Source organism: Ixodes scapularis, unplaced genomic scaffold, assembly GCF_016920785.2.
Source record: "Ixodes scapularis isolate PalLabHiFi unplaced genomic scaffold, ASM1692078v2 PGA_scaffold6__148_contigs__length_123643588, whole genome shotgun sequence".
NCBI classification, from domain to species: domain Eukaryota; kingdom Metazoa; phylum Arthropoda; class Arachnida; order Ixodida; family Ixodidae; genus Ixodes; species Ixodes scapularis.
Window position 1 is genome coordinate 55,503,603 of NW_024609881.1, and position 25,744 is coordinate 55,529,346.

At 48.3% G+C, this 25,744-nt stretch overlaps 1 protein-coding gene across 1 annotated transcript in view; it reads right to left on the reverse strand.

Moving 5' to 3' along the window:
- Window positions 1-25,744, reverse strand: part of LOC8050797 (transmembrane protein 114) — a 66,529-nt gene that overhangs the window by 13,024 nt on the left and 27,761 nt on the right. The window contains exon 2 of the mRNA XM_029970687.4: window positions 7,238-7,345. Within this exon, the coding sequence (XP_029826547.1) occupies window positions 7,238-7,345 (108 nt within the window). The remainder of the gene's footprint in view (window positions 1-7,237; window positions 7,346-25,744) is intronic.

Here is a 25,744-nt window from a genome sequence, read left to right on the forward strand (position 1 = left end):
AAAGCTGCTGCACGCTTCGAGATTCCGTTAACAACAGCCATTTTGGGCTGAAACAGAACATAAAAGGCTGATCTGTTGCGCTCTTAACTGCCGTGGAAAATCACAAAATCACAATCTGAACGTGAACATTCGTCAGCGGTCTGTCTTACTGGGTGGAATAATTAAAAGGGAGGACGTCCAACCAAGCGCTAATTGGGAACTTGATCAGTATTGTCTGTTGCAGGCAAAAATACTGAGACAAGTTCCTCCCAGAAAGCTCTCTGCTCGCCCTGATTGCTGGTTTCCTCCTGTCCACTTGTCTCCTTTCAAGCGTTCGCTTTGCTGAAGGAGGGATTTGCAGGAGGAGCTTAATTGCCTAGCCATTCGTAACTTGAAACCTTACACGTTTTGAGACCAGATCTAAACTTTCTCGATTCGTTCTGAGGCATCTGCTGCCTCACGTATGTTGGTGCTGCCGTGACTTGTTGTTTTCTCAATTCTAGATCGGTGTTATAAGTGCACAATGTTGGCAGCTGGCCTGGTTGGTCTGAACGTGACCGACTGAGACAAGCTCTCGCTTGGTATGTGTGCGGTGGCCATGAGCAGATTGAATCGTATTTCCAGAAGGACACTGGTGGATTGACAAGACAAGAAGCTGTCAAGTGAACGCTTGACCAGGTCGAGGTCAGACCCGGCTTGCCGATCGGCAAACTTTTTGTCTAGTGGTTCAATGTCTTTCTGGAAATTCATTTAGCCGTGAATCGTCGACATTCAACGCACAAGGCAAAGCGCTGTTCTAGCGGGTTGCACAAGTCCCTAAGTCTAGGTTAGGTTTCCAGAAATTACTGTAGTAAAAATGGGGCTACCTAGAGCCACCGAACATGCTACACTTTAGGTTTCGAGCAACGACAACAACACCTCATCCATAGGATGGACGGATGGATGCTAAGGCTGTATTATAACGGGCGGTTGCTTGCCCACCTAGCGTAGAATCAATATTGCCAGTTGCCCCACCTAGCGCAGAATCAATATTGCCACATATCACGTGACACGAACGCACGAATGACTTTTTAGCGGCATCGGACAATAGAAGAAAAGTGTTCCGCTACACTGGGAGTAGCTCTCTAGGTACTCCGGCTACTTAAACAGTAATCTAGTTATTATCTGCAACGATGCCGATTTCCCGATAACTACGAACACGAGTTGCACACCACATTGTTCGTTAAGTGTCATTAGTTGCATCGAAACTGTGAAGCCGCTGTCAATTGCAGCCGGCGCCAACACTTGCAACCGCGACTTCGCAGTCTGGGAACAGGAATGATCTAGGAGCCGCCATTTTGTTTGCATGTTGGGTTATCGACGCCAAATAAAAGCTCCCACTTCCTTGAAAACACGACACATCGGCTCTATTTTGGGCCATCACGAAACACGCTACATCTAGCCGGATACGAACCTCGCTAGGCCGCTCTCTCCCTCTCTCTCAATGCCAACGGCCCTAAGCGTAACGATGTGTTACGTCCCCTGCTCCATAAATAGCGTTGACAGACGAGAGTGAAACGATGCCCTATCCTCTGACACAATTCACCGACTCCAGTCAACGCTTGTTTTCTTGTTCGGGTAGAGTGTAATGGAAGAGCTGTGTACGCCGGGACGCTTGTTGTGCACCCGCGACGTACGCAGAAAGCGACGGCGACGTGGTGCGTCGCCGTCTGCTCGAAAGCAGACGTTTGCTTGTTGATGACGCAGAAATGAACACATAGCAGCGCATAAGGGGACATTACTGCGGGTTAATAGGCATTTTTATCACCGCTAATCAGAATGCGCTAGATAGAAAACGTTCAATGCCCTATACTGCTGTAGTCAAAGAGAGCTTCAAAAGAGCGGACCGTGGCCTTATGTTCACGATTGTTGCCTCGTGATTCGTTTATCAATATTCTCATTGGCCAATTCAGAATACTCATTGGCCGCAGATAGATAACGAGACGATCGACTGTAGATTTGCTTAGCAAAAAGCTTAACGCTCAGAAATGCGTCGTCATAGTAAATACGTTGCTGACCTTGTAGTACACACAATTGAAAGGCCATCGTACACTGTTATGCCGCCAACTACCTTTCTTTGCACCACTGCTGAGCAGTGTCGTGACTAGATATGACGGCGCCCATGGCAAATAAAATTTCGCGCCCCTCATGATGATAGTGATAATGACAACATCATAATCATCATTATATTATTATTATTATGGGTAGACTCGGCTCGGCGCCCGCTCCCAACTGGCGCCCAAGGCGCTTGCACCCCCCCCCCCCCCCCCCCTAGTTACGCCACTGCAGCTGAGTGTTTTCTGTTTTCCAAGACCATAAGGGGAACTGGCAAGAGAGCGTAGCCATCACCTGGTCTTTCTGCGAAAGTTAGAGCCGTCGAAACATCATCCAGGAAGAGAGACGCTGCAGCAGGTGCGAACCCAGCACTGTCATGTCCAGTCGCCATAAAACGTTGATCGCAAAGTTCGCGGACCGCTAAATTTCTTTCTTTTTCTCTTTGGACCCTCTCCGGTTTTTACATTTCCTACCCGAGTACAGACTCGCCCCTCGACTCTCCTTCAAACTATCCCTATGTTTCGTGGACTAAAATGTTACGAGAAAATGACGACGACGGCGGCGTCAACGTTTTGCCACACTGACAGCTTCACGGCCCCTCGTCGGAAAACTCCCTCACGTCCGAACAGACGATGCATTGGTATTTTGTCAAACGGCCAAGAGATTAATATGGGATCTCTGGGGTTGTTCTGACTTTTTTCACTCCCGCCTCGACTCCCAGCATACCAATTCGATATTAAATTTGTAATTAGGTCTCCCTCGTGGAATAGAGACGATAGTTTACACAGACTACGTCTTGGACTAAATAAAAAAAGGAGTTTCTTTATGAAACCAAGGAAGCTAGCGGAACGAACTGTCCAAGATGCAACACTCTAGAAACCATGGAACACCTCCTCATTGTATGCACTCTTCGCGCTACCGAGAGAAAGGTACTCGAGATGACACCCTCAAACATGGTACTGCACCATTTACCGTCGAGGCTGCGCTGACTGTAATAAGACACATGGCAGGCCATGACCCAATGAGGTGTAAGATAGCGTCACTCTCATAACCTCATCATCGTCCATGTTCACCTCATGCCATTTCGTCTTGCCATTTTTTTTCTTTTATCCCCCTCCCCCAGTGTAAGGTCTTGTTAGAGTCGTCACTCATACAAACTTCCATCTTTCAACCATCCTTCTCAAACTCCTCGGAGCATAAGCTCGGCCACAGCCCTCCCCCTTCTAGAGTCTGTTGCGAGACGAGGTAGGCAGGGGAAGCTCAGCCCCCCTTAATTACAGGAAAAAAAAAAATACTCTACCAAATGAAGGAGAAAAAAGAACGCACCATTTTCCTGAAATTAGAAAAGGGGGCACCGTGATAAGACCGCCCTTTAACTACACTTAGTTGCTTGAAAGTGACGTTTGAAGTCCTATGAAATTTCACGATAGATGGTGTTTAACAGAAGGGGAGTCACTACCGGCTAACGTTCCTCCAACACAGGAACGAAAGCTCTTTCCTCGTTTCCTTTCAATCTTGGAACGAGTTCCCGTTCCAAGTCCCAGGGGCTCAAAGGGAACGCGTTCCAGTTACGTCTCTAAGATTGGAACGTGCAATTACATTTACTTTACTTTGCGTAATTTAATAAAGTATTGGGCATCCGCATCGATGACGCGCCACGCACCACGACGCATCAAATTACGCGTCATACTGTCGCCACGATCACATTTGTTCCATGCTTCGGAATTAAAAACAGCGCGGAAAGACGAGGACCAGACAAAGAAGTGACACGGACGTAGCGCTGTTGTTCCAGTTCTTTGTTCTCGACTATCGCTTGCTCACTTCACCATCCCTTGAAGTCGGAGACTCTGACTGAGATAGTTGAGAACAAAAAGCCCCCATGGCAACTAAATTCGGGTAAAACTGCAAATATATGCAGACAAGAGAGGGAGAGAAAAAGGAACGTCATTCTTTCTGCCTTTTCCTTGAAAACGTGACGAGTTCCCGTTTCAGTTTCAACAACGAAGATGGAACATCGGTGTTCCTCCTTATGCGGAGAGCAAGTTCGTCTGCTTCCTTGCGCAGGGGGTTGTGGTGACGTCTGAACGCCGAGCTCTGATTGGCTCCGATTGCAAAGATAGTAGGTAAACCTCAAGGCAGCTAGCGGTGAAGTCTACCCACTATCCTTCCAATCAGAGCCAATCAGAGCCCGGCGCTCTGACGTCATTGCAACCCCTGCGCAAGAAGCGGACAATCTTGTGCTCCGCGCATACGAACGCGCTAACGTCGTTCTTTGAACGCCGCTCCGTACAACACTGCTATTGGCGCACCAGTCTTGCGCGGTGTGGGCTATGCCTCACCACTGGAGGCCTTGTGTCCTAAAAGACCATCCACATTTGCAAGCCGACATGCTTTAGAAATACTTTTCTGGCCACCGTGGGTAGAAAACGATTTGTTGGGGCACTCTAGCGAGGCTCGACCATCAGACGACCCATCAGACCCTGTTGCTGTTTACAAATATGAACTGCCACTTGCGTCCCAAGCGACTTCAGTGGTGCTATGTTGCGCTTTTCGGACTCCCAGGAGACTAGGGAGAGGGAAGTGACGTCAACGACACAGCAAACGCAGATTGGACGTTGATTTCGTTTTCTTCTGTCAACATCCAATCTGCGTTTGCTGTGTCGTTGACGTCACTTCCCTCTCCCTAGTCTCCTGGGAGTGCAAAAAGCGCAACATAGCACCCCTGGTCGCACCGTGTTTGCAAGCCTGTCGAGCTGGTGTCACCAGTGCTAGAAAGGATAAATGCTACACGTACATCAAAGTGGGAGATTCAACGAAGGCCCTCGGCTGGATAATTAAACGTCTCGGAGGAGGCAATTTGGTTTACAAGATTATTCGAACATGTTTAACAGACCTCGCGCTTCTTCGTTCTTTTGACGTTCACCCGAACAATTGGTGGTTCAATGTTTCATCAACATTTCAAGCAGCGGTGTTAGGGTGGGGCTTTGTTCATTCTTTTTATGAACCGGAAGTTCTCTGGGACGCCAAAGACTGGAGCACCGCCTGGTGGCGTTTGCTATAAAAAGGATCTATAGTCGCGATCAAAGGTTAAAGGGCCCATGAAACGAATTTTGGGCCGTGATAAATCAATTTAGGTTGGGATTTTACTAATAGCACGTCCTTCAGTGATCCAAAAGAAAAAAAAAAAAAGGTAGCAAGCAAAAGCCTGACTTTCGGAACGAAAATTTGAAAACACAACGGACCATTTCGTGCCTCCTTGTTTTCGTAAGTTCTCTGCCTTTTCACTGTGATACATCCGCGGTATTCAAAGCGCGTCACCGGGTCCATACGTCACACGACATCGGACGTCACTTATTCCATTCACCCCTAAGCCGACATTGCGGTGGAAGCTACGCGCTTGCCGGACCAGTAAGCCGCCTCCCATTCATCACCTGACCTCATTCTCTGCTCGTGGGTATGCGCGAGAGAGCGTCATCACCTGGCCAAAGCGTGGCTGGCCCAACGAGCACGTAGCTTCCTCAGCACTGTCAGCTTCGGGTGAACGGGGTGGGGAAGTAACTTTTGCCTGAATTTTGAGCGACGGGCTAATCTTCTAGGGGGAGAATGGTTGTGTCCAGGTACACAAAGGAGAATCCGAGCAAGAGGGGACTCCCCCATGTCCGTCTTCTTGGAACTGTTTGGTAGAATTCGCGATTTATGAGTTGAGGAGGAAAGCTAAACAGGAAAAAGTTGGAAAATTGTTTCATGAACCCTTAAAAAACCCAGAAGATCCTCCATCGCGAGCCTTCTGCCTTCGATAACACTTCGTCGCACGCACAGCCGAGGCCCGACCGAGGGCAACGAATGCGTCCGGGGAGACGGGGCTTCTACCAAACTCTTAGCCTCGGCGCAAAAAGTGCATCGTCAGGGCGCTCGCCGTCTTTGGGGCTCAACCAATCGCGCACAGAAACAAGCGCAGGTTGGCGGCGCTCTTTGTGTGCACAATCGGTTTAGGCGACGATGGTGAACGCACGTAGGCGACGAGAGCTCCGTGACGATGCATCGTTGACACCGCTTGCAATTGACTAAATGCGGAGAGCACGTTGTCTGCTCCTTGCGTAGGAGTTGCGGTGGCGCCCGTATGACACCGAGCTCTCATTGGCGGATTGAAAAAAAAATAGTGGGTAGACATCCAGGCATCTAGTATTGAGGTCTACCTACTATTCTTTGAATCAAAGCCAATCAGAGCCCGGCGTCATTTTGACGTCACCGCAACCCCTGCGCGAGAAGCAGACGACTTGCTCTTCGCATTGTATCGTAGCGCCGAATGCAGTCGGATTCCGAGTGAAACGGAGTAGGCCTCGAGAAACCGAGGGAGAGGAGGAGACCAAAGCACGCGGGGACGTCAAGCTCTGGTTGGGGCTTCGCCAGGGTCGGCACGCTTCGCCCGCCGACGCGGGCGAAGCGCGCCGACACTGAAGCGAGCGAAGCGCGCCGACGCTGACGCGGGCGAAGCGCGCCGACGCTGACGCGGGCGAAGCGCGCCGACGCCGATGCGGGCGAAGCGCGCCGACGCTGACGCGGGCGAAGCGCGCCGACGCTGACGCGGGCGAAGCGCGCCGACGCCGATGCGGGCGAAGCGCGCCGACGCTGACGCGGGCGAAGCGCGCCGACGCCGATGCGGGCGAAGCGCGCCGACGCTGACGCGGGCGAAGCGCGCCGACGCTGACGCGGGCGAAGCGCGCCGACGCTGACGCGGGCGAAGCGCGCCGACGCCGATGCGGGCGAAGCGCGCTGACGCTGGCAAAGCGCGCGAAAAACAAAAACGCCCATATGGTTGGGGCTTTCGAATGCGGAACGCCGGCGTCCGACGTTTGGCTTTCGCATTCGAGTGCGTTCGACGAGTGCAGCAGAGGCAAAGTCAGCCATCTTTAATTCTGGCCCCTAACCATCTAACAGCTCCTAGATAAGAAAGCCTAAGCGCTTAATTGACACTTAAAAGAAGGCAACCGTAGTCCAGGGACTGAACACGAATACGGCGTCGGCCTTCTTTAGTGACGCGTAAAAAGTCGGCACTTAGGCCTTCTTATCTATAGAAGGTGTTGAATCGTCCCAGTCAGAGTTCGGCGTTCTAACGTCCTCTTTCTCAGTTTCTAGACGCATTGTCTTGGATGTGCACACTTACGGAGCCTCTCCCAGCGCTGCTCTGTGAATCCGTCCGACGTCTCGTCTTCTGGGATGTAGTAGTTGACGTTGATGCAGTCCGTCTGCACCGGGGACATGAACGTCTCCACTGCGGGGAGAAGGAGAGAAAAAAATGGCGCCCGTCAATGGGAGGAGCCAGATTCGGATGTTTTGTTTAAAAACAAGCCCGCACTTGTCCACACCAGATGCGGGAACTGCGCGTGCGCAGTAACCAGATTCTCGAGAGGCGTCTGCGCATGCGCCGAGCCGACAGCAGCGCCACCAAAGCGGCGTGACGTCAGAGCCGTGCGTTCATCCTACTCCAAAAATATGGCGCTTAGCGCACGCGTCATGCGATATGCGAAATAGTTCTCGCAATATTTAGTTGCCAGAGAAAGAGGCGATGATTTTGGCTTTTGAAACGTGTACGTCTCGATAAAACAACAGAAAGCTAATCGAAGATTCACTTATGCATGTATGTTTTTACAATTAATGCGAAGATGCGGGCGAGCTGGACGGGAATACACGATAAGAATCCGTGGAGAGGGGGAACAAGGGGAACAAAGGACAAACACAAATCTCAAAGCACAGCTATAGGTGACTTGTGCGCGCTAAAAAGATCCGCCTGGTCCTGGTTCTTAAATCCCTTTAAGGACCAGGACCAGAAGGATTTTATTAGCGCGCAGATTTTTGATGGCCATGGTTTTTTTATATTTTTAATATTTTTATGAAGGCCAAGGTTTTTTTTTATTTGTACATGACATATGAGAGCCCAACTACCCAGAACACAAGTTGCGGCTCGAGATTAGTTTTCTTTCCACCCGAAGACCGCCGATCGAGAACTGGCCGGTTTGAGTCGCGCTCACTCTTTTCTCCATGATCACGTACCGTTTTCTATGGTTTAGACGCAGCCAGCAAAAATAATCAGTCACGAGTCATCAAAGGCACACATTCAATACTAAAAATAGGCGAAAATTGTGATACCCATTTTTGTGGCTTCTAAAAAGCTGCAAATACGTTGATTGAAAAAAAAAAAAAAAAGAAAGTCGCACAGCCACATGGTTGTTGGTAACTTTATCCTCCTTTAGTGAATTTTTTTTACAGCGGAGCTGTTAAGGGCTAGTTTCTCCAGAATCGTGTCCGTCAGCAAACAAATGATGACACGAAACTCTGGACAGCTACCGCCATCTATGAGCGACGGCCGGCGGCAACTTTTACAGCCTTTCCACTCTGGCTTGCCGACTTGCTGCCGGCCATTACTTCATTCCCATCATAATACAGCTTCGCTGGTCTTCCTTCTTCACCAAAGTAAAAAGGCTAAAGCTTTTTTTTTTTCTCCCTAGAGGGATTAATTATTATCGCTTATATATATTAGTATATCCGAATTTAACACAAGAAGGGGAAAATTAGTAACGTTCCGCGAGGAGCCGGACTACTTTCACTGGCGTTCTTGTGGTGAATACGAGTATGGAGCAATCAAGGCCTGCGAACATCCTCCTCTTCCTCCATGGGACGTCATCACAGTTTTCGGTGCGATGATTGGATACGAGAAAGAGCCGAACGCTGACGCGGCATTCGTGTGCAATCAGCGTCTTTCGCTTGATCTCACTGCGATGACGTCAAACTTGTAGTGCGCAGGTAGTAAAAAACGTCCGGCACCTCGCGGAGCGTTACTAAATTCTCCCTTCATGTTGATAATTAAGATACATGTAGGAGGATTTTAGATTATATTGTATGTATGTTATCGTATCAAGACGCACACGTTTCAAACGCCAAACGCATCGCATTTTCCTCCGATAAACAAATCTAGTAAGAACTACTGCGCGCTGCGTATGAACAATGCGCAAAACTTGCTTTTTTCTTGAGGTGTAAAAATAGGTGTAGGTGGTAGCGGTTTGTCCATACAGTGTTCGGCACAGTTAGCTCGAAAGCGCGACGTCACGGCACGCGTTGAGGGATCATTTGTAAGCGGGGTACGTTGTGGAATAATAGTATAACCAGTTTCAGAAAGTACCACTTACGCGTCATGGATACGGTTTGATCAAACTAGAGTGGAACCCAGTTCCTCACAGAAAATTGCAAAATGATTAAACATACGTATCTTAAAAAAAAACTAAATACAAAAAAATGCGAAAACGCACAAGCACAAATACAATCTTGACACTGGTTAAAAAATTTCAAACTCGATTAAATCGTCTCAAGTGAGAAGTATAGAGTTTTCATTAAACTAAAGTCGGGTGTTTTTTTTTATTTTTTTTTAAAGTTTGTTTACTTTGAACACGAAATACAACCCTACATTTTTCGACATGAAAAAAAAATCACAATGTTTTCTCAATATATGACAGGTTGAAATAAGAGGCCCAGTTTTTACCAATGACAAAACGCTTAAAGTGCAGGCGAGCTGGTGTAAGTTATACATGATGATTGAAAACCTGAGCCTGTGGTTTGAAAAACGGAAAATCGTGAAGTAGAAACAAAAAGAAACCCTTTTTCTTTCTACTTCACGATTTTCCGTTTTTCAAACCACAGTCTCAGGTTTTCAATCATCATGTATAACAGTTTTTACCTTCACATTTCGCAACATATTAAACTTGAAAACCCAGAAGTTTACGTGGACGCAAGGAATTATCACGCCAGGAACCGTGCTTCAAAAAAATAGTCTCGCCACCCTCGGTGGAAAAACCGCTACGTTCACGCGCTAAGCTGGCAACAGCGCGCGCGCGCAGCAGAAGCAAAATGGCTGCGCCCAGAGGCCAACGTTGCAAGAGCCTCGCAGGCGTCACAGACCTGTTGTTCACGTGACCTCATTTCGTCACTTTTCTTAGACGTTACTTATTATACCCTGAAACTACAAACTAATGACCACACAACGAATTCTTTCCAAAGATCACCTTTTGCGCGAGTTCAACAGTAGGGCAGTGTTTCCCAAACTGTAGTCGTGATCCCAGACTGGGTCGGCTCGGGAACTTGAGAAAATTCGAACTTGACGCAGCTTAATATCGAGTTGAAACGGAGAGTTGCGGTGTCGATATTTTGCCGTCGTTTTGAGAAACTGCTAAAAAAAAAAAAAAAGCTCACTTGAGTCATTAAAAACAAGTCATTCTTGCCGGCAAGCTTCTTCTTTTTATTATTTTTTTTTTATTTTGCGCTGTTTTCTAGTTAGGTTGATTCACTCCATGGTTGGTTCGCACCACGGTTGACTATACCATGTTCACCGTAAAATGTGACTCAGCGTCCATTTCGTTTTTGAGTATTACCGTTCATCGCCTGAAACGGAAAAGCTTGTGGCATCGCAAAAAGCCGGGAGGGAGGGGGGGGGGGTCGCGACACGATATTTTTATATTTTTGGTAGGTCGAACGGTAGCAAAGTCTGCGAAGCCCTAGAGGGCACCGACACGGCGGTTAAAATGACGTCCGTGCAGTCCGCTTCCAAAAAAAGTGGGTCAAAGACAGACGAACAAAGAAGGTCAACTGGGCCAATCAATTGTCATGCAAATGGACGCAACCAAGCGACGTTTTCTAATTGGCACGGTCGAACGGCAGCCACATCGTATAAATGAGGGGTTTCGTCTTTTTGACGCTGTTTATCTAAAAAAAAAAAAGAAACGAATAGACGCGAAACATTGGATAGAACTATGGTATTATATATTCGCGGATAGGTAGCCACTAATGACGTGCGTCCATGACACCACACGCACTAGATAACAGTCAATTTGTCGGCCTTCATCACTCTTCTAAGCTGTCACAAAAACAAAAATATTAAAGGAAACTTTTCTCTTTTCTTTTTAAATCATTTTATGTAGTCGATGAAAGGACATCGAGCTCTCTTTTTGTTTTCTCAATACGCTGCAAACAGTATCTTTATGATTTATTTTCTCGTGGAATGCAATGCAATACTCTCGGCAGCACACGGTTACCTTTCCGATTACGCGGACAGGCGATCGGTAAAACAGACAAAAATAAATAAATAAATAAATGATCTCAAACAGAGCAGCGGGTGGGGCCGGTTCGTGACGTTATGCCTTCCGTGAGCTGCAAGGTTTCTGCGCCGCGTTGAAATTAATCCGAGTTTACGTCGTGCGCGTTCTGAATTCTACAGCGACGAAGAATAAAAATAAATTAACTCGTCAAAGAAAAAATCTCTACAACTCTGTCAATCTTGACGTTTGTTCATCAGACCACGCAAAGAAAGAGAGAGGGTGAGAAGAGAAAAAAAAATACACGCTTAGCAAGAATGCAATCACCGTTGTTACCAAAACATTTCTTCAGCTCACGACAAGAATTTGCCAGACGGTCCGGAGATTTCCTAGGGAGCGAGAAACGAGACTTGCGAAGGAAAGCTGCGAAACAGCCCGAGATGAAAGTAGTAGTAGGTAGACCTCAATGCTAGATGCCTTGACGTCTATACCCACTATTTTTTTTTTCAACCAGCCAATAAGAGTTCAGCGTCGGTTTGACGTCACCGCAACTCTCACGCAAAAAGCAGACGACCTGCTCTCCGCATTTTCGGTTTCACCTTACGAGGAGCCGCAGCGAAGACTATACGAGCCATCACAGCTAATCCAGCGCCGAGAACGTAACACGTGACCACCCGTCCCTGGCGTCACTGGGCCCCCTCCAGAAAGTCATGTGACATTAGATGGCCGGGATGAGAGCCCCTTGTTCGAGTTCGTTTTTTGCGAGTAGCGTCAAATACGCGGGTGGAAGAAGTCCGTAATCTTTTCGTGATCCAGCGCCCTTCGCCGGGGTTTACCGTAGGGTCGCCGGATCCTGGGGAGTAGCACCATTGACTCTTCTGCCTGCTAGCCGGACAGAAAGAAATACTAACATACAGACGGCCAAAACATCGTAAAGTGATCGGCTGATCGGTTTCAGTTGCCGTGGCGAATTACACATCCCGGTCCATTCAAATCTTCGGTGCTTCGAAAGGGTCGTCCTGACGCGCCCAGATAGCTAGGAAGAATCATTGAACGACTTGCTCATCTATAAAAACGTCTTTGGCGCTACGTATGCGATCAACTTATCAGTCGTGCCTATCTCCACAGATATCTTACAATCGTACACTGTTGTTCTTGCGTATTTCAAAACAAAACAAAAAAGTGTTTTTTTTTTCCTTTTTCTTGTTGTTGTTGCTGTTAGCACCGCGAAGCATCATCGCCGCAAAAACTGCGTGTGGTTGCGGTGCGAAGATGTGCGTTTGTTTCGCCGCGCGGTGTGTGGGTAACAACATCGAGATATCGAAGAAATGTCTTTATAAGGCAACCTGTCGACGGGATGCTTAATTGGGATGCTTAAAGGAGATGCTGAAAATAACTTTTAGGGTGAAAAATAGGGCAAGCCGAAGAATCCTTGAAGGGTTACGGAAACGAAATTACGTGAGCGCGAGCTCTCTAACCCTCGCTTCAAAGTCGGCCAGCGAGAGGCACAATGCGTATCGCGCCCGTGACGTCAAGAGTTCTCGCACTGTCAAGGGTACAGTAGTTGCTAGCCCCGCCACTTGGTGCCGCCAACGCGCGACAGTCTCGCCTAGAAATATCCGAAGACTGTACGCCCTATAGGGAGCATTCGCTGGACGCCATATTTGTGGGTGCTGTTTAGAGCGCATGCTCAGAACGAGCTCACGCTGCAAAGACCGGCACTCTTGATGGTGCGGAATGCACGTTGCAAAAGAACTGTGGGAGCTCGCCATCAGCACGCGCTCATCATTCGCGCACACAGCTATGGCCGCCAGTGAATACTCCCTATAGGGCGCACGGGCCATATGGCCCATATATAGCTTGCCCGTAGCATCATTTGCGGCCATGCCGGTATTTTATGCGCCACGAGCGTCCGCTTCACCGTGTTAGTTTTACACCGCAGAAGTAGTGGCTCGAGGGAACCAGAAAGCAGGAATATCCGTCAGTACCACCGTGGTCAGTACCCAGCTATGGCAAATGGTTGGTCCACGGTGCAAGAAGCACATTCGGGTTGCCCTGACAGACGTCCCCTCATCCGCAGATCAAGCTCCTACGTGACGTCTGCAAAGAACGGCCATCTCGATGGTGTGAATGCACGTTGCGGAAGCACCGTGGAGCAAAGCGACAATTACGAGAGCTCGAGGTCGCTGCTTCGAAGAGTTGTTCCGCAGAACGATCGGGCGCTCGCGCTAGAAATGCATGTCTCAAAGAGAGGAGCGCGGGCTAGATCGCTGAAGCCTCAACTTATGAGCGTTCTCCGCCCAGTCACATTCAGGACAAAGTGAATCCACGAGAGAGCCATACTGGCGCGAACTGGTGCTTCTCGGGAACTAATGACGTGGCGGCATTCCAACGCGGCTCCACAGACAACCATCAGACGCAATTTTGAAATCCGTTCGTTCGTTTGAAAATTAGTCCTTTTTAGTTCTCCGCAGGAACGTATCCAGGGGGGGAGGGGGGGGGGGGGAGAGGCCCTCCACCCCCCCCCCCTCGAAATCTTCCATTTTGATAGGGCCTCCCCCCCCCCCCCCCCCCAAAAAAAAAAAAAAAAAAAAAAAATCAAAATCCAGGTTACATGCCTGCTTCTCTGCCTGCAGCCCAGAAACGCTGGTCTAGGTTAGTATTTCTGGGCGGCCGGCACAACATGGACAACATATAAACAAAGAAATAAAAGTGCAAACATTTCGTTTCGCGACCAGAATTTTTTAGAATTTGGATGAGCATCGTATTGACCGGCGTGCGGTCGTGCATATAGCGCGTGGTGCACGTTAAATACCCAGGCTAGCAGTGGTACCGGACTGGACACATCTCTGGTCTGCATCGGCCACTGGGGCTGTAGTAAGTTCCCGCCGCTCGAAAAAAAATTGGGTTGTGTGTGTGTTTATACAGCCTAGAACTTGGTCTGCCTCACAGGGGCGACGAGTCTCCCAGCTGTAGATGAGAAATTTAGCCAGTGCGGTACAAACCGCTAGCCTGGGGTCTTTAACGTGCGTCACGCAGTAGTGATACACGACCGCACGCCGGTACGATGCTCATCCAGATCGAAACGGGCAGGGGTGGGGCTCGAACCCAGGATCCCTGGGTTCTGCAGCGCGAGCCAGCCGCTCGAGGCACGCGTCTCTTGTGTTCGCTCAACCATAGCCTCCTATATACTGACAAAGCCTGGTAGATCGCTACGAGAAGCCGCCGCCAAAATGGAAAAGGTGGAGCGGCAGACAACGGATGAGAGGAGAGCCACGTAAATGGCGCCCCGGTGCGGCGAGACGCTGAAACGCACTTCTCCCGAGCGAACAAGTGTGTTTCGGGTCCTCGCCGCTGCAAGAGCTGTGCGCTGACGTCCAGGTTCCCCTTTAGGTTCCCCGAGAAATGGCCCTTCGATGCTCTGTGCTACCATATCCTCGAGCTCCAAATCTGCGACCGGGCACTCGTGCTGCGTACCGCGCTGCAATTCGTCGTATAAGGTGAAACGGAGTGCAGGAAGACACTGTTTCGAAAGGGATCTATTGCTTCGATTGTACGCGAGTTAGCTTGTGCGAATAACAAAGAAGCGTTCTCGTGAACCGGTTGTTGCTCGTTACGCACGCCGCCATCATCGCCCCGGCGCGTGATCTCATCGAGGTTACGCGTAACCGCTCAGCTCGGGCCGTTGAGTTGGCCGCGTTCCCGGAATTGCGCTTTATTGTTCTTTGATCCGGGTGCATTGGCAGGACGCGAAGATGTAACGCCCATGCTTTAGTGGCTCGAGCGCCGACAGTTTTCCTATACGCAAGCTGATTGGATACATGGCAAACTCAGGCTTCTGTGGTACATGTTTAGGGGTACCTTCTGTGGTACTTGGTACAAGTCACTAAATTGCTTCTAATCACTCACTTTTTATATATATATAATTAATTTTGTAATAATTTGAGTACATTTATTAGGATGCAATCAGGAGAGTAGCTGGATTACTTTTGGAAGTACCAAAATGTAACCATTAATACTTTCCCCTTCGCCTCTCTAATGGCGCCCTCTGTCTCCAAGGTGAATCCCTGAGTCTCGAGAGGAGAGTGGTTTACCACGATTGGTGAATTAAGAAGATAAGTACGCTGATTTGAATTTAATAATAGACGATGTTTTACCACTATTGATGGATTAAGAAGTAGCTTTTATAATTCTTTTATTTGAATCTAATAATAGACGGCACGAAAGACCAACGTTTTCAAACCGGCAGAAAACCTGTCCTTTTAAAGATTTGGTGTAATCAGAAAAGTAAGGGTTTCTTTTTCACGTAACGGCTAGTTACTTCTCTTCTCAAGTAATTGAGTAATCTAACTGAACCGTTTTAACCTAAAGGAAGTGTAATCGTAATCGATTAGGTTTTTTTTCTTTGTGTGTGTGTGTAATGTGTACGAGATTGCCACATAGGATATATAACGCTGAAACTCGCATTCTTCCAGATCTTGCAGGTAGCCATCAGGACAACTTTGTGTGGCATTTTTGGAACTGCAGGAGGAGTGCGCTTGCGGAACTGCAGGAGGAGTGCGCTTGCGCAGTTTTAATCGGCGTTGATGCACTCGCCCCCGTAGCGCTGACTGCGCGGCCACACAAAGTTGTCCACGAGTATAGAAATATTTTGCCAACTCATTCGGGCTTCGTCTTGATTTTGTTTTTCCCGCAAAATTTTAGATAATTGTTTGAAATTCCGGAATGGAGTCTGCAGTAGCATTGCATCAGCTGTGTGCATGGGCGCCGCCATAACCGACCTTTCGATGTTTGTTTCCTCTTTTTCCGCTGACCTCAGTCCATCATTACCCTAGCAGGCCAGGTTATTGCCATTTTAGATTCTACTCTGTCATTCTCCCCGGCATTGACCTTAGGCTCGACAACGCCGGTTTCAGTGCTTCGGTATCTCGGTAAGACGAGAGAAAATCAGCAATGGTGGATGCAATCTGGCGCGTGTTGCGTGTGCAAAGGATCAATTGTTAAATGACATTGTCACAAAAACTCACGTCGCTAAGTTTAGTGAAGTGCTCACTGCCTTTATTATTCGTAGTAGTGGGACTTAGAATTGTATTACTAGCATGTACACCTTCTGCTGTCCGTGGTCCTCTGATGAGTGAATTTTAACCCATGAGAGCAGGACGTGAACGTCATCGCCCTCCCAGGGAACAAACTCACGGATAACAAGGTGGCTGACGTAATCGGCACGTTCACGTCCTGCTCTCATGGGTTAAAATTCACTCATGAGAGGACCACGGAGGGCTCGTTACAATTTTTGGATTGAAAACTAAAATTCTTAGATGACCATGTGTGCTGGGCTTACGAGCCTCGCTCCAAGAAAGCTGTACTCCCTTTTAATTCTGCCCACTCCAAGTTAGTGAAAAGAGGTATTGCCTCTTCGTGCCTCGGAGCCGCTCTGAAGAAATCCTGTCCTGAGGAAATGGGAAGGAGTTTCCTTCTACAGGTAGATCGCCTCGCAAGTGCGGGTTTTCCGCTGAGATTCATTGCTGAAGCTGCAGAGGGCCTCAAAAAGAAATTTAGGGGTGCGGAAAGAAACGTTCTTGGACGCCAAAAAATAAGAACCGCTGTAATCCCTTACATTCACGCAGTGTCTCATAACTTAAAAAAAGGTGGCGGAACGTTACGACGTTCCTGTCGTTTTAGAGCGCAGCTCTTAGGGGCCCGTTTCCGGCTTGAGCGGCGTCGCCGCCGGCGTCGGCGTCGCCGTCGCCGTCGCCGTCGGCGTAACCGCGCGGTGCATCATGGGAAATGTCCCATAATGCACCGCGCGAGCCCCCCACCAAGGTCACGTGACCTCGTGGGGGGTCACGTGACCCCCCGAAGTCACGTGGCCCCCTCCTCGAGGTCACGTGACCCCCGCCGATGTCGCGTGACCCCCCGATGACGTCATCGTCACTGATGACGTCACCGGCATCCACATCGTCATCGTCATCATCACTGATGACGTCACCGGCATCCACATCGTCATCGTCATCATCACTGATGACGTCACCGGCATCCACATCGTCATCGTCATAACTGATGACGTCACCGGCATCCGCATCGTCATCGTCATCATCACTGATGACGTCACCGGCATCCACATCGTCATCGTCATCATCACTGATGACGTCACCGGCATCCACATCGTCATCGTCATCATCACTGATGACGTCACCGGCATCCGCATCGTCATCGTCATCATCACTGATGACGTCACCGGCATCCACATCGTCATCGTCATCATCACTGATGACGTCACCGGCATCCACATCGTCATCGTCATCATCACTGATGACGTCACCGGCATCCACATCGTCATCATGACTGATGACGTCACCGGAATCCGCATTGTCATCGTCATCATCACTGATGACGTCATCAGTGACGTCACTGATGTCTTCACCGGCATCCGCATCGTCATCGTCATCATCACTGATGACGTCATCAGCGACGTCACTGATGACGTCACCTACATTCGCATCGTCATCGTCATCATCACTGGTGAAGTCATCAGTGACGTCACTAATGACGTCATCGGTACCCGCATCGTCATCGTCACTGATGACGTCATCAGTGACGTCAGTGATGACATCATCGGCATTGGGGGTCACGTGACCCCCAAGGTAACGTGACCCCCCCCCTGGTTAGTTTAACCCCCCCCCCCCAGTGCCCTTCCCTCCTCCTCCTCAAGAGCTGCGCTCTAATTCGGCGTTACAGGGAGTTGTAAGCGGCTTTCATTTTTTTTCAGCCCCTAAAAAGCTTTCTGCGTTATGCAGGAAAATCAATGATCCCGAAGGGAAGAGTGACGAGTGTAAGAAAAAACACCAGAATAAGTTCGTGGAATGTCACACCGGTGTTGTGTATGGCATTCCGCTTTCCTGCGGTAGGTCTTACGTAGGCCAAACTGGGCGTTGTGTAAATGATCGCGCAAGAGAGCATGCTGCTTCCTTAAAACAGTCACCTTCGGGGCACCTGGCTGTGCATTGCAACCGATGTGAGTGCACACCAGTTTTCAATGACGTGGCAATCCTGGGGCGATACAGCAAAGAGATTACAAGGGAAATTCATGAGGCGTATGCAATAAGGAAGGGTGCAGATAAGTGCATAAGCGAGCCTTCTGTGACTCTGTCAGAAAAAGAGCGTCTATTTTTGGATAAAGAGTGGGCACGTGGAAAGTGACGTGGGTGTTTTTTAAAAGTGTATATAAGACTATGTTTTTCCATAAATAAAACTTCAGTTGCGGGTGCGCCTTGTGTCGTCGTCTTCTTACCTTGTCTTATGCTTCGTTTCAGCTTCGGTCCGAGCGCGGCCGATGTTATGAGCCGAAGGGCCAATCAAACAGCGAAAGAGGCACGACGTCATGTTGTGCTGTCTGCAGTTGATAGGACCAGCCGGTATTCGCGTCTCTCTGTGCGTGCTCCTCCGCCGGCTAGTCTTATCAAGAGCAGAGAGCACGCTATGACGCTGCGCTTTTTGCGGTGTTTGATTGGCCCTTCGGCTCATAACATCGGCCGCACTCGGACCGAAGCTGAAACTAAGTATAGCCTTTCGGAGCTTGTCTTTTCCCATTATGAACCAACTGGCCCAACTCACCATTTTGTATCAAAAATAAAACCAATTTGGAGGCCGTGTCGTCTGCAGTCTAGTTTGAGCTCGCTCCCGGGTGGTTTGCTGAACGCAGAAAAGCTCGGAACCAATGGTGATGAGCGAGATAATCGCGGTAATTAATACTTTTAACGAAATATATTAACAATGATCACCTAGTAGTAAAGCTCACAAACCAGTCTACAGACGACGCACATCCGGTTAGTGATTTTCCTGCACACCCCCTGGAATGGGGGAGGGGGGGTGTACGCCCCCCCCCCCCCTTGTTTTCTGAAGGTACCGCCTTAATTCCCAACGACTCCCCCCACCAAAAATTTAGACCCCCCCCCCCCCCCCCCCCCTCCCCTTAAATCCAATTCCTGGGGAAACCTCATGCATCCGGTATAGGTCATAGGAAATGCACGGCTGCCGTTCTTGCTCTAATTTAATATTCGACCACCCCTGACTCGAGCTCCGAAGAAAAATGGGGCATAAAACTTCTTGCGAAACTACGTTCGCGTCCCCGATTTCAGGTATGTACGTTATCAGATACGGTCCATTCGTCACATGCACATTCGTCACAGGACGATTGGTCACAGGAGATTCGTCACACAGGACCATTCGTCATAGGATGACTCGTCACGCGGCCAACCGGTCCCACAATGGTTCGTCCCCTCAAAAATGTATTTCTCAATTTGGTTCGGGCGGACAAAGTGGCTCACCTCATATTTTAGTTTTTGTTTGGCTTCTGAAAGGCGAAGAATTTGTAACAAACTTTTCAGCTTCTGGTTGGGTCCCGAACATTGAATGTTGGTTCGGCCTCACAAAGTGGGTCACCTCTTATCTTAGCATGTCTTTCGCTTCTCAAGGTCAAAGAATTTGTAACAGATGTTTTAGCTTCTGGGTCCGTCCCGTACGGTGAATGCGGAGGCCATATAAGAGCGACTATTTGTGAACTAAGACTACATTCAAAAGGATGGAGGTGATCGCAACAGAGAGAGGTTGTCATGATGCTGCACGAGGCGTACTCGTACACATTCAGCAGAAAGGTTTTCTGTTACGTATTGCTTTTGTCGAATAGGTGTATGCAAGGCAAAAGTAAAAAAGATTTGGCTGCCAGTCGGATTATTGATCGTTCAAGCCAGCAACTGAGATCAACCTGTTGAAGACTCGTAATATAATAAAAGTAAAAGCGGAGGAGTACTGTAAGATTAGTTTTCCTAACCATTGGTTTATGTGACAGTGGAAAGTCGTGAAACTCCTCATCAGGGAATGTGGACAGTTGTTGAAATTTACAATTTACTATCGTCCCCTGCCCGATCGATGTGACCAATTGCCCGCGTTATGAGTCATCCTGTGACGAATGTTCCTATGGGACGAATCGTCCTGTGACGAGTGCGCATGTGACGAATCGTCCTCATCCCGTACGTTATGGGACTCGAATTTTGCACGGCGCACCAATCGCAAGATACGGTGTTATCTCTGCTAGTCTTATTGAGCAAAGAACGAGACGGTAATAACAAAGCGCTTCAGTTAGTCTCGTGTATTCACATCGAATATGTCTTGTATTTTTATTGTTTCTTCCGCTGAGGCAACAGCAGAAAGTTGACTACAACAACCACAAAAGAAACACGATAGAAAACGTGCGTTTTATCTTGCGTGTTTCGCCTTTTCTTTTCGCAGATAAACAGTCATGTGGTAATCTATCTTGAAGTGAGATGACCCCTCGAGCGGTCTCGAGTGGTCTCAGAAGTCTGGAACACAGCCACGGCATCTTTTATTTTTATTTATTGTTTTCTTACGTCGAGGAAGGCGCTTGTAAAGTGCTTTTGGCACGCGAGCTTTTTTTGCACGTGAAGATCTGAAGAAGGAACATAATCAGGGATGTCGCGAACATTTGGCGAACCCGAGTGACGCCCGGTGCCTGGAACATGTGACTGGTGTGTTTAGCGTCGTCCCTACTCTGCCCATTCACCCAAAGTGGTCCCCAGGTGGCGACGAATGACGTCACGGTAGCCGGAGCGTCAAGCTGTCGGATGTCGCGATCTTGGCGGTCGGTCCTACGAGTCTCAGGGGAAAAAAATACAAGCGACCGCGAATGACGCTGTCGTCGCCGAGTCGCAACTCCTTGCCGTTAAAGCTACCGTGCACTGTCCAGCTAGAGAGCGGCCTACAGTGGAACAGGCGTCTGCCACCTGCAGCCCCCGCTGCTGTGACACCGCCAGAATCGCGGCCGGTGAAAGCAGCACTCGTTTATGACGTCATTAGGTGAAAATCGAAATCGTCATCAGGAGCGAGCTCCGTTGACTTCGGCCCCAACTTCGTGTTTCGTCAATACCATATCGAAGATTAAGGCCCGCCCCTTTCCCCAATAAACGTCATCACTGGATGGATGGATGAGGCCTTTGAACCGGGCGGCGGCTTGCGCCACCTATGGCCACTGTTTTCTTCTTCTTTTTTTTTTTCTCTAACATTCGTTTAACGTAGAGTTATATACCTAGAGATTTATTCTTGAAAGCTACGATCCATACGACGGAGACGCCTCCATGCCACCGGGTGCACACACACCTTCCGTGTGTGTCCTAAGGGTCGCCCGGAAGGGAATAAGAACTAGTGGATCCATTCAGCGTCTCACGACGACGCCAAGATGGACGCGTCTGCCGCAATGCGGAGCGCGAATTCGCCTGCTTCTTGCACAGGGTTTCGATGATGTCCGAACGCCACGCTCTTATTGGTTGATCGAAGAAAAAAAAATAGTGGGTAGGCCTCAGGGCATCTATAGCATTCAGGTCTATCCACTATCCTTTCAATCGAAGCCAATCAGAGCTCGGCGTCGTTGTGACGTCACAACAACCCCTGCGCAAGATGCAGACGATTCGCTCTCCGCATTTTTTGCGGCGACTGTCGTGGAGCTTGAGTGTGTTTGCCGCCTGGGGGCGGGTCGGGACTCCACTAAAGATGACGTCGTATGTGATCCTTGTCTTTTAGGTGGTATGCGGGGCGCAAATTCGTCTGCTTCTTACACAAGGGCTGCGATGATGTCAGAACACCGAGGTCTTATTGGCTGATAAAAAGAAATAGTGGGTAGACTTCAAGACATCTAGCATTAAGGCCTCTAGCCTTTCAATCAAAGTCAATCAGAGCTCGCTCGGCGTCGTTCTGCACGTCGCCGTAACTCCTGCGCACGAAGCAGACGACCTGCCCTCCGCATTGGTCTGACAGGCCTATAGGACTCCTGGTCCAACTGGAACCTCGACGGGCTGATGACATCCCTAAACATAATATCCGTGATCGCAGCGTTTAGGGCTCCGGTCACACGGTTACAGCAAAAGGCTGCAGCTTGCTGCGAGGGTGGCGCGAACTTCGCGACAATTGCGAGAATCGTCCGTGACGTGCGAAACGCACCCATTACGACGCGATTGGATCCAATACACTCCGCGGGGCACGTCAGTTGAATCCGAAAGAGATCAAGCGAGGCCGGCTGTCTGGCCACACTGGATCGACAAAGTGGGGCATGCCAAAGCGACTTTTGAAGGGGCCGGGTACAAAAGAATACACCCATTATCCATCCATCCATCCGTCCGCCTGCTGTCTAATCGTGATCCGGTTTAGACGGACGTCACGCCGAATTGCCGTAGCACGACCGGGAACTACCTCTGCGCTCCTGTACGGCTTGGTGTCTGTCAGAGACGCCCTCGCGCATGGAGTAACGGTCGGACATCGTAGATCCGGTGGAACCTTCGTAACCTTCATTTTAGTTCTTGCTTTACGTCCTAACTAGCGTTGTTCCCTCGAGGCACAAGTGGAGCCACTGCATCAGATTTAGGGTGTCGACACCCTATTCCCTGACTGCCCTGTGGGAGCCGCCATTTTGTGTGTAGAGAGCGCGCAATTGACGATAGTTACGATTCAAAAATGCAAATTCCTGAGCTTGACATACATGATATTATATTATATTATATTATTTTTATTTTAGCTCAGGAGAGCCGCGCTGTACGCTGTCAGGAACAAGTTTTGCTCTCTAACGGAATGTTTCAGCCTTTCTATAGGACGGAAAAGCCGTTCCTCCGATTTTAGGCGAAGCTTGCAACAATGATTTTCAGCAACGACATGGGTTCGATGGAGCCCAGTGAAACTTTAATTTAAATTCTTTCTTTCCGTCGTAACTAAAGATTATTGAGTGATTATTTACCGAATGAACACGTAGACAACAACATGGAGATAGACATATAACAACCACGGATAAACGTGATTTTCGATTGCCCTTGACTGCTAACTCGAAAGAAAAATCCGTTATAAACCAGTGTTTAGTTGTCTGTAATTCGAATTTGTTAGTTTTTTTCCTTCTAGAGAGCAAGTTTTTAAACGTTTGTGATAAGAATAATCTAATATTTGATGCATTTGTCAATCGAAATATCGGGGCCCTAAGTCTAGCACGACGTCACCCGGCAGTCGAGAGAAATCATTTTAATCACGCGGTGCATCTGCATTGAAAAAAAGAAAAAGAAAAAGAAGCAAACATTATTTTTTTTTTAGGAGTTTGGAGAATTATTTTTATAGGGAGGATCATAACGCGGACGAAGGCATATCTTTTCAAACCTGCCACCAGTTCGCCTTTCAACGAGACCCTGTTTTCAGAAAGTTGCCAACAATAGGACGTTTCGGGTGGCAGGAAAGCTAGCTCCATGGCCGGTGACAGGTTAAGAATGCAGGACAAGGCTTGTCTTAAAAAGCCTTCCACTGTTTCCGCTTTAGCAGAGAGAACGCTGAAGAGGAGGCCTCACGTGGAATAGCTTGTCCTTTAAACTGCAACAGACAGTAGGTCTAAGACAAGGGTTTAAACATCATGATGGACTGGGGTTGACACATCACCACTAATACGTACCAGGTCGCCTGCACTTTGACCATTTTTTAGACAATAGGTCTGTATTATTTAGACAAAAGGTCACTCGATGTTCACAGAATATCGATCCGCTACACGGCCAGCGTTCTCTTTCGCTCAATAGGGCAGACACATCGGAAAAGCATCGAACTGGATCCACTACGACTAGGGGTGTCGCGAACTTTTGTCGAACCAGATTTTTTTGTCGAACTTTCGGGGTTCGACTGGGTCGAACCGGTTCGACGAAACTTCGAACTTTTCACCAGATTCGACCGGTTCGACTTTGTGGACAGTGTGGCCAGACCTTGATACAAGCATGTCTAGGTTTGGAGAATTTCTTTTTTTATGCAAAGGGTTATTTTATTGTGTGAACAGCTGCAATTAAAAGAAACTAATTCTATTCACTGAAGAAGTTAATAAATTAAATTTTAGTACTGTATTGACTGAAATAGCCGATCAGCACTGCACTTGATTCATCTCTTAGCCATTACCATCCAATCCGAAGCCAACTGGCCAGCCTGTCGCGCATGCGCACACGAGTCGAACCTCAATACAAGGTTCGACGAACTTTCCACTAAAAGTTCGAAAAAGTCGAACCTGGTCGAACTCGAACCGCGGCGGGTTGCGACACCCCTAACTACGACTACGTGAATCTCCGGAGCATAAAGATGGGTGCATCTTAAAGCGCTAAAAAACACGATACCAGGAGATTCGACAATGGAAGTTTAAGGCTAAAACAAAACGCTAACTTCAACGTCATAAAAAAAGAAGAAAAAAAAGTCGACGCGGCACATTTAGACATAACGTTTCTTTCGATTCAGCATTCAATAACAAACTCGGACCTTTTAGGCTTCTTTGATAAAGTCCCAACTTTCCTTTTAAAACTAAGTTGAGTTTTCATCATGTTATACGTTGGAAACATCAGTTCGTCTCATTTCCCCTTATGTTGTGCGAATTAATACTAAGTAATGTCTTACAATCGTCTTGTCATCCTTTCTGTTTTAACTTTTAAATCATGTGCTATAAGTTGAGTCCCTCTACCACGGTTTTGTTCTAGCCAGGTAGTACTATTAACTATAACTAAATTAAATATTAAAATTCAATTGTTAGTGAAAGGCTGTTCAATAGTGTTTCATTTTCCAATTCATTTGTTTTAAATTATTTTTGACCCCCTCGTGCTTTCTTTGTAGTTTAAAGACGGTAATATGTTTACGTACGAAACCCCGCCTCGGCTAACTCTGCAGGCATCAAAGATGGCTGCGAGTTCGGTTTTTCTCCCCGGAAGTCGCTGTAGAACTCTGACCAAACTCCGTGACTCTCGCGATAACCGCGGCAACCGGGGCATCAGCGGAGGCATCGAGGGAATAAATTGACCAGACAAATCACTAGTCAGTGGAACATTCCAAGCTGAACGGTTCGAACATTAGTTTAGAAGTTAGATCCGTTAAAATGGCTGGCACTTAGCGAGAACCGTCCAAAGGTAAGTACGTCTCCATTAGAAAGTTGTAGAGCGTAACGAGAGCGACAACATAAAATAAGATACAATTGAAGCAAAACGAGGCGCCTACGATTTTCCGCGCTGAATGCCGACATCTAGCCTCATTACCTAGATATAAAATTAAAAAAAAAAAAGAAAAACGCGCGTTCTCCCCGAAAAACCGTTTGATTTAGGTCAATTCTAAGTTATTGCTTTTTACCAGGCAGCACTAAATGCAAATTTGACGTTTTTTTTTTTTTTTTTTTTTTTTTAATGCGCACTTTTTAGGCTGGTATAAACGTCGCATTTTTACGTGGTAAAACGTGTCTCGCGGGCTTCTTTCTGCTCTGAAACGCGTTATTTAAAAGTAAGTCGTTCTCGGGTCTCCGGCTCCAAATATATCGGGTGTTTCGAGGAAATGAGAACCGTGTTTTTCTCTCCGCAAGAACAAGCGACACATCGCCGTAAGCTTGGCATTAGGGAGTTTTCGTAGATCGTTTTCGCCGTCCCGCAACGGCCCTCCGCAGCCCGCTACGATACCCAGAACTCTACAGTCAAGGCTATCGGCGCGCAGGCGCAGGAGCAACTTCTTCATTGCGGAGGGCTTAGCGGTGGGAGAAACGCGGT